The 12697-nt window shown below is 41.5% G+C and overlaps 1 protein-coding gene across 1 annotated transcript in view; it reads right to left on the reverse strand.

Annotated features, from left to right (window-relative positions):
• The window catches only part of LCP1 (lymphocyte cytosolic protein 1), a 43568-nt gene extending 31623 nt beyond the window's left edge, over positions 1 to 11945 (reverse strand). The window contains 1 exon segment of the mRNA XM_050948530.1: positions 11804 to 11945. Coding sequence (XP_050804487.1) covers positions 11804 to 11945 — 142 coding nt within the window.
• Between the last annotated feature and the right edge of the window lie 752 nt (positions 11946 to 12697).

A 12697-nucleotide genomic window follows, 5' to 3' on the forward strand; every position in this document is an offset into this window, starting at 1 on the left:
ACCTACAGCACGTGAGATAAGCAACAGCGACTGAGAATGAGCCTCTGGGAAGTGAAAAGGAGTTCTGCATCTCCTGATGTATCCCATGTGTGCTTGAATATCACAAAGATACATGGAAGATGGCACGGGTGCTGGAACAATTTGTATAGTGCGGGTGCTGAGAGCCATTGAGCCAAACTGTAAACCCTGTATATGATGGAAACCACTTCAAGCCAGGGGGTGTGGCAGCACCCCCACCTACCCTATTTCCAGCACCTATGGGAGTAGGTGGTATCTTTGGGGGATTTTCCTCACTAAATTCTTCCTCTAGTCAATGTTTCTTAAGTCCCCCTCCTCATGCATGTGCATGTAACTGATGGTTATCAGAATGTCTCTTCTAGGACATTCTTCTCCTGGAATATTTCTCTTTCTCTCAATGGGGATTAGCATGCATAATCTCCATGATTTTGCCCATTATGTCCTCTCACCTCCTATGCAAAGGTGTCCTGGTCAGACTATGTGTCCAACTAGCATATTTTGTATGGGTGGGAAGGTGGCATTTATGTTTTTGGGCCTTAGAAATGTTTGACAACTGCAGATAGTCTTGCAGGGAGGGCACATAATGTTTTCTTCTGTTTCTGCTCTCACACACAAGGAGAGAGAAAAAGAGAAATTATTAACCTGATTTCATGTGAAAAGAAGAATCAATGCTATAAACCACAACATTGTGGCTTAAAAGTTGCTCAACTTTAGTCTTCCGTTCACTGGCAAAAAAAAAAGAAGGAAAAAAGTTCTAACTTCTTTAAAATAAACATCTATAAAGACACTAAATGGAGAGAGCAAAATAGTGTTGCTGATGCTCAGCAAAACATATTTAATGCAGTTACAGCATAGTCTAAAACTTCCTCTCTCTCACTTCTCAGGACACATTTTATATTATATTTTTGTTATTTTAAGCTGTAATGTACATAAAACCCTAGATTATCTAGTGTTGTCTGAGGTAAACTGCACCTCTCTGTGCCAAGAAGGAAACCCAGGATAGATTCACAGCCCGGGAGGACGGACAGTATTAGCATGTCAACCTTCCCTCAGAGTTTCTGCCAGAGTGGGACAGGATTAATTTATAGGTGTGGGGTCTACAGGAATCTAGCAGACAGCAATGCCTTAGACAGCTGGATAGATCCATCAATGCTCCAGTGCTAATCTACAACACTCTTTTTTTAGTCTGGAGGTTCTTGACCAGACTGGCGATCTTTCCTGTTTGTATGGCAGTTTAGTTAAGTGGTTTAATGATTTTTCACTAGCAGTCTAAGGCAAAATTTGAACTCACATCTCCCAAGGTGAAAGGACCCACTGCAACATCTTGTTCTTCACTGGTTATTTATCATCACAGAATCATAAAAATGTAGGACAGGAAGGGACCTCAATAGATCATCTAGTCCAGTCCCCTACACTCAAGGCGGGACTAAATAATAAACACCCTGACGTGTTTGTCTAACCTGGTCTTGAAAACCTCCAATGATGGAGATTCCACAAATTCCCTGGCTAATTTGTCCCAGTGCTTAACCACCCTGACAGTTAGGAAGTTTTTCCTAATGTCCAACATAAACCTCCCTTGCCACAATTTAAGCCCTTTGCTTCTTGTCCTATCTTCAGAGGTTAAGAAGAACAATTTTTCTCCCTCTTCCTTGTAACAACCTTTCATGTACTTGAAAGCTGTTATCATGTCCCCTCTCTGTCTTCTTTTCCAGACTAAACAAACCCAGTTTTTTCAATCTTCCCTCATAGGTCACATTTTCTAGCCCTTTAAGCGATTTTGTTGCTCTTCTCTGGACTTTCTCCAATTTGTCCACATCTTTCCTGAAATGTGGCACCCAGAACTGGACACAGTACTTCAGCTAAGACCTTATGAGAGCAGAGTAGAGCGGAAGAATTACTTCTCGTGTCTTGCTTACAACACTCTTGCCAATACATCCCAGAATGATGCTTGCTTTTCTTGCAACAGTGTTACACTGTTGGCTCATATTTAGCTTGTGGTCCACTATGACCCCCAGATCCCTTTCGGCAGTACTCCTTCTTAGGCCACTGTGGTTGATTGCATTAGGAAACACCAGCAACTTCTGAACAAAATGTCAAATTAAAATGTAATTCTTAAGAAAATGACTTCCAAGATCACTGAAGGGTATAGACTAACTAATATATTTTGAATATGCTGCATTTAAGAAAATGCTCTTTTTCTAGGTGTACATTCCTTGTAGTGTGTCCATCAGCCTGCTTACAATAGCTACAAATCCACAATAAAGTTAAATGTTCCATTCTGATTTTCTCAAGGATGTTGAATTAAATTCTGAATCCCAAACATTCCAAAATGTGCCCAACTCCATTAACAATATGTAACATTCCTATTACGGTAGCACCTAGAGCAGGCGTAGGCAACCTTTCAGAAGTGGTGTGCTGAGTCTTCATTTATTCACTCTGATTTAAGATTATGCGCGCCTGTAATGTTTTTAGAAGGTCTCTTTCTATAAGTCTATAATATATAACTAAACGATTGTTGTGTGTAAAGTAAATAAGGTTTTTAAAATGTTTAAGAAGCTTCATTTAAAATTAAATTAAAATGCAGAGCCCCTTGGACCGGTGGCCAGGACTTGGGCAGTGTGAGCGCCACTGAAAATCAGCTTGCGCACCAACTTCGGCACATGTGCCATAGGTTGCCTACCCCTGACCTAGAGGTTTCAACCAAGTTGGGACCCCACTGTGCAAGGCATTGTATAGAACTACAGGGCAAGATTGTGCACCCATCATGAAGTCAATGGGATTACTTCCGTGAGTAACTGCTCCCCAGTGTGAATAAGGAGTTCACAATTGGTCCACAGTAAATGATAATACCATCCCCAAAAAGGCTATAACCACCCACAATATAGCTGCTGAATGATAAAGACGCTGCATCTGAGAATTTGAAGAGACTGTAGTAAAATAACAGGTTTATCTTTGATTGAAAGACAACATGGTGGTGCTATACAAATCTTAATTTCATAAGCTTTCAAAAAAGGATATTGTTTCTCAATATAACTTATTAAGTACTTAAGGCCAAATCTTGCGCCCTAGACTTAGCTTAAGTAAACAGAGTTTGTGCAAGCGAGTTCCAGAGAGGTAGTAGGGGAATGGAGTCCTCCTTCCCACACGCCAGCCCAGCCACTACTGGGCTGCAGTAGTGGCTGCTAATCCTGCAGGGATTTTTGGCCAGTGGTTATGCAGGGTTGTGGAACCACTAGCCCTGCCCTTCTGTGCAATAAATCCATCAAATTTTTCCTGCTGTAGAAAACCCAAGAAGAGCAATGAGCAGAATTTCCAGCAAAGGTCACTTCGGATATTAGCAAGCAGACTTAATCTACATGTTCAGCACCTACTGAGTGCAGAGAGGGACTGCATAAAGAAATCTTAGGTAAACAGAGGACAGATTCTCTCCAATCTATCCCCCATCCCTACGCAGTAGAGTCCTGGGGGTTCAGCAAAATGTGGTGGCACTACGCGTGGTGGTGAGTTGTTAGATGTACCTCCAAGTATTTACTCAATTAAAATATGCTGAATATGTACAGCATAATAAATCTATTTGATACAAATTCATAGAAGAAAATTACTGTATATATTTCAAGCATATTAGTATGTAACCAATAACATGGTGCATGTAAAATAATCATAACCAGCTAAACTTTCAAAATATATTCAGAAGGTAAAACAAAGAGCTGCCAAAATATTTTTATGTATAGACTCATAGACTCCAGGGTCAGAAGGGACCAATGTGATCATCAAGTCCGACCCCCTGCACAAAGCAGGCCACAGAACCCTACCCATCCACTTCTATAACAAACCCCTAATCTATGTCCTAGTTATTGAAGTCTTCAAATTGTGGTTTGAAGACCTCAAGCTGCAGAGAATCCACCAGCAAGTGACCCATGCCCCACGCTGCAGAGGAAGGCGAAAAACCTCCAGGGCCTCTGCCAATCTGCCCCGGAGGAAAATTCCTTCCCGACCTCAAATATGGCGATCAGCTAAACCCTGAGCATGAGGGCAAGACTCACTCGCCAGCACTCAGAAAAGAATTCTCTGCAGTAACTCAGATCCCATCCCATCCAACATCCCATCACCGACCACTGGGCATACTTATCTGCTGATAATCAAAGATCAATTGCCAAAATTAAGCAATCCCATCATACCATCCCTTCCATAAACTTATCAAGCTTAGTCTTAAAGCCAGATATGTCTTTTTCCCCCACTACTCCCCTTGGAAGGCTGTTCCAGAATTTCACTCCTCTAATGGTTAGAAACCTTCGTCTAATTTCAAGTCTAAACTTACTAGTGTCCAGTTTATACCCATTTGTTCTTGTGTCTACATTGGTACTAAGCTTAAATAATCCCTCTCCCTCCCTAATATTAATCCCTCTGATATATTTATAAAGAGCAAGCATATCCCCCCTCAGCCTTCTTTTGGCTAGACTAAACAAGCCAAGCTCTTTGAGTCTCCTTTCATATGACAGCTTTTCCATTCCTCGGATCATCCTAGTAGCCCGTCTCTGAACCTGTTCCAGTTTGAATTCATCCTTCTTAAACATGGGAGACCAGAACTGCACACAGTATTCCAGGTGGGGTCTCACCCGTGCCTTATATAACGGTACTAACACCTCCTTATCTTTGCTGGAAATACCTCGCCTGATGCATCCTAAAACTGCATTAGCTTTTTTAATGGCCATATCACACTGGCAGCTCATAATCATCCTGTGATCAACCAATACCCCAACGTCCTTCTCCTCCTCTGTTGCTTCCAACTGATGTGTCCCCAGTGTATATCTAAAATTCTTATTATTAATCCCTAAGTGCATGACCTTGCACTTTTCACTATTAAATTTCATCCTATTACTATTACTCCAGTTTACAAGGTCATCCAGATCTTCCTGTATGATATCCCGGTCCTTCTCCGTGTTAGCAATACCCCCCAGCTTTGTGTCATCCGCAAACTTTATTAGCACATTCCCGCTTTTTGTGCCAAGGTCAGTAATAAAAAGGTTAAATAAGATTGGTCCCAAAACCGATCCTTGAGGAACTCCACTAGTAACCTCCTTCCAGCCTGACAGTTCACCCTTCAGTATGACCTGTTGTAGTCTCCCCTTTAACCAGTTCCTTATCCACCTTTCAATTTTCATATTGATCCCCATCTTTTCCAATTTGACTAATAATTCCACATGTGGAACCGTGTCAAATGCCTTACTGAAATCGAGGTAAATTAGGTATACTGCATTTCCTTTGTCTAAATAATCTGTCACCTTCTCAAAGAAGGAGATCAGGTTGGTTTGGCACGATCTACCTTTAGTAAAACCATATTGTAATTTGTCTCAATTACCATTGACCTCAATGTCCTTAACTACTTTCTCCTTCAAAATTTTTTCCAAGACCTTACATACTACAGATGTCAAACTAACAGGCCTATAGTTACTCGGATCACTCTTTCTCCCTTTCTTAAAGATAGGAACTATGTTAGCAATTCTCCAGTCGTATGGTACAACCCCTGAGTTTACCGATTCATTAAAAATTCTCACTAATGGGCTTGCAATTTCATGCGCCAGTTCCTTTAATATTCTTGGATGAAGATTGTCTGGGCCCTCCGATTTTGTCCCATTAAGCTGTTCAAGTTTGGCTTCTACCTCAGATGTGGTAATATCCACCTCCATATCCTCATTCCCATTTGTCATCCTTCCATTACCCCTAAGCTCCTCATTAGCCTTATTAAAGACTGAGGCAAAGTACTTATTTAGATATTGGGCCATGCCTAGGTTATCCTTAACCTCCTTTCCATCCTCAGTGTTTAGCGGTCCCACTTCTTCTTTCTTTGTTTTATTCTTATTTATATGGCTATAGAACCTTTTACTATTGGTTTTAATTCCCTTTGCAAGGTCCAACTCTACTTGGCTTTTAGCCTTTCTCACTTTATCCCTACATGTTCTGACCTCACTGAGGTAGCTTTCCTTGCTAATCTCACCCTTCTTCCACTCCTTGTAGGCTTTCTGCTTTTTCTTAATCACCTCTTTGAGATGCTTGCTCATCCAGCTTGGTCTACAACTCCTGCCTGTGGGTTTTTTCCCCTTTCTTGGGATGCAGGCTTCCGATAGTTTCTGCAGCTGCGACTTAAAGTAATTCCAGGCCTCCTCCGCATTTAGATCCACAAGTTCTTCAGTCCAATTCACTTCCCTAACTAATTTCCTTAATTCTTTAAAGTTAGCCCTTTTGAAATCAAAAACCCTAGTCCCAGATCTATTTTTGTTTATCCTTCCATCTAGTTTGAACTGAATTAGCTCATGATCACTCGAACCAAGGTTGTCCCCTACAACCATTTCTTCTACGAGGTCCTCACTACTCACCAAAACCAAATCTAAAATGGCATCCCCTCTTGTTGGTTCTTCAACTACTTGGTGAAGAAATCCATCTGCTATCACATCCAGAAAAATCTGAGCCCTATTATTCTTGCTAGCACTTGTCCTCCAGTCTATATCTGGGAAGTTAAAGTCTCCCATGATCACACATTTCCCATTAGTGATTACTTCATTAAAAACATTAAAGAGGTCTCTATCCATATCCAAATCAAATCCCGGTGGTCTGTAGCACACCCCAAGCACTATCTCAGGGGAGGCTCTAGTAGCTTTCTTTCCCAGTGTGATTTTTGCCCAGATAGACTCTGTTTTGTCCATTCCATCACTTCTTATTTCTTTACAGTTAACCTCCTCATTGATGTACAATGCTACTCCACCACCTTTGCCTTTATTTCTGTCTTTCCTAAACAGCACATAGCCTTCAATACCTGTACTCCAGTCATGACTACTATTCCACCATGTTTCTGTTATCCCTATAATATCCGGTTTCACTTCCTGCACCAGTAGCTCTAGTTCCTCCATTTTGTTCCCTAGGCTCCTCACATTAGTGTACAGACATCTTAATTTTTGCCGTTTGGCTTCACTGACATTCTTTACCCTGTTAGGCATGGACATTCTACCACCAGCATCACCTGTTAGTCTGCTATCTACACTACCCTTCCTCCTTATGCCAATTCTTCTGTCCACGGCTGTATCCCCTCTTACTTTGTTTACTTCCCTCTCAAGGTTAAATTCCAGTGTGGAGATCTCCTGGACATCTTCCAACCATCTCCCCCAGATTTCTAGTTTAAAGCTCTCTTAAACAGTTCGGCGAGCCTCCATCCTAGAAGTCTATTTCCCTCCTTACTCAGGTGAAGTCCATCCCGAGAGAACAGTCTTCTGTCCGTAAATGCTTCCCAATGGCCGTACATCCCAAAGCCCTCCTTATAGCACCATTGCCTGAGCCATCTGTTGATCGCCATAATTTTGTTACACCTTTGTTGCCCTTCTCTAGGAACCGGCAGAATCCCACTGAAGATCACCTGAGCCTCGATTTCGTTAAGCGTCTTCCCCAGTCTGGCATAGTCTCCCTTGATACATTCCAGAGAGTATCTAGCCGTATCATTCGTTCCCACATGAAGGACAATCAACGGATTCTTCCCTACTCCTGCTAGGATCCTTTTCAGCCTCAGGTCCACATCCTGTATCTTAGCACCCGGCAGACAGCACACCTTTCTGTTCTCCCGATCAGCTCTAGTTACAGGCCTGTCTATTCTTTTCCTGGTGACAGTGTGATTCTCCGGTCTATCCCCTGCACCCACTGGCTGCAAGTCCTCTCAATTCCTATTCACCCTTGCAATCGTTCTGGGGCTCATATTTGGTGTTGCCTCCATTGACTCCTCCCCTCCTCTTGTAGGACTATCAGCTCTTCTCTTTTTCCTTGCCTTCTCTCCTTCAGTGGCCACCTGCTGTGCCCCTTCTTCATTTTCCAACTCTGCAAACCTGTTCCTGAGCTCTATTTCTCCTTCACTGGCCTGTCTTTTCCTCTGCTTGGTTCTCTTAGTCACATGCTTCCACCGTCTACTTTCCTCACCCAGCAGTCTCTCCCCTGAATTCTTTGGTCCTGATTCCATCTGCACGTCTGAGCTTATCCCTTCAGCCCCCTTGTGTCTATGCTCCATCATCTGCTCAAACCCCCTCCTAAACTCAACCAGACTTTCCACCTGCATCTCCAGTCCTCGGATCTTTTCTTCCATCAGCTCTATCAGACGGCACTTCATGCAGACAAAACTCTTTTCAGGCACCCCCTCCAGGATCATGTACATGCCGCAGCTTCTACATCCAGTCATCCTCACTGTATCTTTCACTGCTACCTCTGTATCAGTCATAGCCTTCCCACCTAAAGCCTGGTAGTCAACGGAACACAACACAACACAAACCCCCAGCAGGCACCAGACCACCACCCTATCCCTTAACTAGCTTGTCAGTTCCTCTGTCTCAGTCTCCCCTGCAGCCTCCCCCTGGAAACTCCCTCTGAAACTCCCCTGTTTACAGCTCTATTTGAATTTGGTGTTCCAACTGGATTTATGAAGAATTTTTTCTCATATTTTCCAGTCCTTTTTTCTTTTTGCCCCAGTATGAAAGTCTGCTTGTAGATTTCTTCCTGGGACATACTAAGGGCCATATTGTGTTATCAGTTATGCAGAACTCCTTATTGCTTTCAGTGGGGAATTCTGCTTTAAAGCTGAGGTCATGATATAGCCCAAACTCATTCAGCTATCCCAAGAATACTAGAAATGGAAGAAAACTCTGTGTATCCTACTGTTGTTTGACTGTGGTGTACTGCTTTCTTATATGCTCTTGAATGACTTCTATTTAATTGTCCCTGTGTCTTTGCTTCCACAACCTTGCTTAGGAGGTCCTTCCAATTAGTTACTATTGTCTAAGTAAACTAAAGTTTCCTTATGCGTGTTGGTCTAAACCTGTTCAGACCCTACATAATTCTGTCTCTCCTTATCTACCTCCCTTTGTATCTTATCAACTCACCCATTCTCTCTACTCTGCCAGTGCCCTGTTTGTCTGCTTCTCCCACAACTGCCTCTGCATCTTCCCTCAAGAAAGTTTCTTGAAGGAATCACAAAAGTAAGTTATCTGACTAAATCATCCACTTTCCTGTTTCTTGGATTCATAAATGAACTGTTCCTACCCTGCATGGTGGGTAGGAGGTGAAATGTTGGGGAGGAGAGGCCTAAGAACACTGGAACTGAATCTGGGATTCAGCATGAGAGAAAGATGGGAAGGTTAAATTGTGGAGGGAAGGTGGGATAAGGGGAGTTTAGTGTGTCTAACTTTGAAAAAAAGAGAACAAAAATGACAACAAACACACACCTGTCTAAGAAGTCATGTGCCCATTACCACTCTGATCATCATTCTGTTTGTGTGTTTCATCCTTTTTCCCCTCCCACCAATCATCTGTGTTCGTCTTTAAGATTGCATGCACTCTCCTCACCTCAGGGGCAGTGTCTTCCTGTGTTTGGAAAATGCCTAGCATCACAATCTAGCCATTATCACAGTAATGGGTAATTACTAGTAATAAGAATCATTAATAACAATAATTTAACTGATGAAAATCATCATCAAAACCCTTCTCTTTCCTGCAGCATCAATTTATTCTGTATCCTCAGCACCCATTTTTCTTTTTGTTAATCGTAAAGGGCCTGGTTTAGTACAGAATGACCAACGATGTGCCTACCACTGTATTATAAGATAGGATTTAGTATGCTTAATGTGGTTTGATTTGCTAAACATATTGCATAACATCATCAGAATTTGACAAGATTCTGCAGCTGTGTACAAAACAGATAAGTAGATGAATTAATCAGCTATTTTTTGAAGGCAAGTCACCGTTTAATTTTAATGTATCTCCCTGTTTCGCCACCCATTTCCTATATAGACACACTTTTCAAAGTAAGTACATAATTTAATAAAATCTTTGTGATAACCATTGCTGCAAGATCTCCATCAAAATCTTTGTATTAAGGTCATAATTTCCATGGAGCCATATTGTGCCACTGAATTTTAAGCTCATCTCCCTAATACCAGTACCGGGGCTTAAAAATAAATGACATGGTATAATACTAGCTGTTTCATGCTAATTTTGTGGGCAGAAGAGAGGAGACTATACTCAGTGAATGCCATTCTGCATAGGCTTACAGTCAGTTACTTTTGAAAAATATCTTACAAATTCTAGAGCCATATTACATCACCCATGTTTAGGCAGAACTCTTTTTATTTCAGTGGAGGCTTCTGATTAAAAACTGACTATATGATTTTTTCTGAGGTGGGGAAGAATGTAGTGACACTATATCAAGAGAGATCAGAACTTTTTATCAGCCAGATCACGCTCTTATGCAGAAATACCTAGCTGTGCTATCAGGAATTTCCCAAATGGCTCATGCTGCTAGTGCCAGCTCTTAATGGGATTTTCCAATAAGAAGGGGTTTTTCTGTTTCTATTCGATGCAGGTGGAGACTGCCTGGGTCTTTCCCTGCCCTCCCCTTCCACTCATTCTCTACTTTCTGACACCATAGAGGTCTGATCCACCCTTTCAGCATAAGGAGGGGGAAATGTGTGTATGGAGGGTCCTCTCTATACACGTGGCCCTGAGATTTCACCAAAATGATCAAAACTCCATTTGTCAACAATCCATCTGCATTTCTAAAGAAGCAGCCTCATTTGTAATTTGTTTTTAAGATTATCTTCACTTGATGTTCGCAGGAGCTAGTGGACAAATCCTGCACTGAGACAAACTCTCCTCGATGTCAGTGGACTTTTGCCCAAATGAGGACTAAGGGCTACAGGATTTGGCCATTAAATTTTGTGTCACATTAACGAAGATTTTGTATCTTGGTTAATACATATATTTGTTATTCTTTCCTGATTTAGTGTCATGTATTTAGAACCTGACATCTCATTTCGTTTACGATTTGGAAATCAAACTCATCCAGAGACATAATGTTTCACAATGCTATGCAGCCAATGTTTAATGAAGCTTGAATTAACTTCGTGGTGAATCCACACCTGCCTGGCCGAGGGAGGCAGGAAAGTCTATGGAAATTATGGAATAGAAGGATCAGCAGGAAGATCCTTGTTTCTGCAAACATCCCCTGAATGCTCAGAAGAGATAAAAGCCACCTGGAGAATCCAGAGACTTGTAACACACAATAAATTTAGAGTCTAAATCAAAGCCCATTCAAGTCAACGGCAATACTTTGACTGACTTAAATGCACATTGGCTCAGGCTTTTAAAAACCAAGTTTTGTTCTGGGGCCATCCCACCTGTTTTTAAGCAGTAGTCCCTATTGAAATCAGTGATTAGTTCTGCCTTAAAATTGATAACCCAATATGGCTCCCATTATCGGGGAAGGGACAGCACAGTGAAATTAGGTTAGCTTGTAAGTCTTCCTAAAAGCAACAATTTTAAGCCATAACAGAAAAAGTAAATCATCTAGAAAATATCAGCCTTTTTCAGACCACTGGAACTAAAATTAAACTACACCACCACATCAATCCACTCATATTCTCCCAACATTTTCAAATGGATCAAATACAGCCGATAACTCCAATACAAATCAAACAAATGGCAATATACCAGAATAACACACTACATATACTCCCAAAGATTTATAGAAATAATTTGCACTAGACTGGAAAATGATTCATGCTGTTACTGATCCCATGCTCTTGCTCATGGTGACCACAGGTTTCCTGTGCAGTTAAACTGCTAGAGTGCACATTGAGGATGGGTGCACAGAAAAATAACAGGTGCTGTAAGCATAACAGAAATCTAATGCTGTGGTCCGAACTACCAGGCAGTGTGAGATCCAACTCAAACTGAAATAAAAGATTTTTTGTAAAATTACCTGGTTGGAAAGCTGTAAAAAAATAAGTAGAAGCAGGTTGGAGTGTGCCTAGGAAAACCCTCCTTTCTGATCTGAAGTGCAACTTGTCAACCTTCAGTATGTGACCTCAATGAAGGAAATGACTAGAGTGATCAAACGTCATGTGACAGTGAGATAGATTTTGTCTTTATAAGGAAATATTACTTACTTTGGGCAATCCTCCCCCCAATCACCTGATTACTCACATAGAGCAGGTCACATTGAAATGTAGAGTTCTTGCCACTTCCTCTTTATGTCTCTTAAAAGCATCTCTCTCTCTCTCTCTCCTCTCCTATCTATCTATACACACACACACACACACACACATACACATATACATACACTATTTATGCCTCTTCTCTTTCTAAATTGAACAATTACAGTTTCAGGTCACAGTCATACTAAGGCTCAATGTAAACAGTGCTTTAAAGTGGGTGTGAATATAATTTACACTTACTTTAATCCACCTCTACACTGTCAGAATGCTGCATAGGGGCCTTAAAGTAACTGAAAATCAGGCTCTTGGTATGTAAAAATGACTCCTCAGTACTATGGGAACTTGGGGTGAAATCCTAGCCCCATGGAAGTCAATGGAAAAACTTCCATTAATGTCCATGGGGGTGGGATTTCACCCTTTCTCTTTTGATTCTTTTGAGCAGTTTTTCTTACAGTTTTACGTTCAGTAAGGTTACTGCTGGGGAGGAAAAAACACCCTTAATCAAAAACAAATGAAGCACCATTCATCGGACAGACTGACTAACTGGACCACTCTACACATGAAGATGTAGGGTGCTTTGGAACACTATAACCCCTTGCTTAAGATCCCATCACTGATACAAATACAGCAATCTGGGGGTGGATATTTTCATATAACAG

The sequence above is a fragment of the Gopherus flavomarginatus genome, chromosome 1, assembly GCF_025201925.1.
Source record: "Gopherus flavomarginatus isolate rGopFla2 chromosome 1, rGopFla2.mat.asm, whole genome shotgun sequence".
Classification (NCBI taxonomy): Eukaryota; Metazoa; Chordata; order Testudines; family Testudinidae; genus Gopherus; species Gopherus flavomarginatus.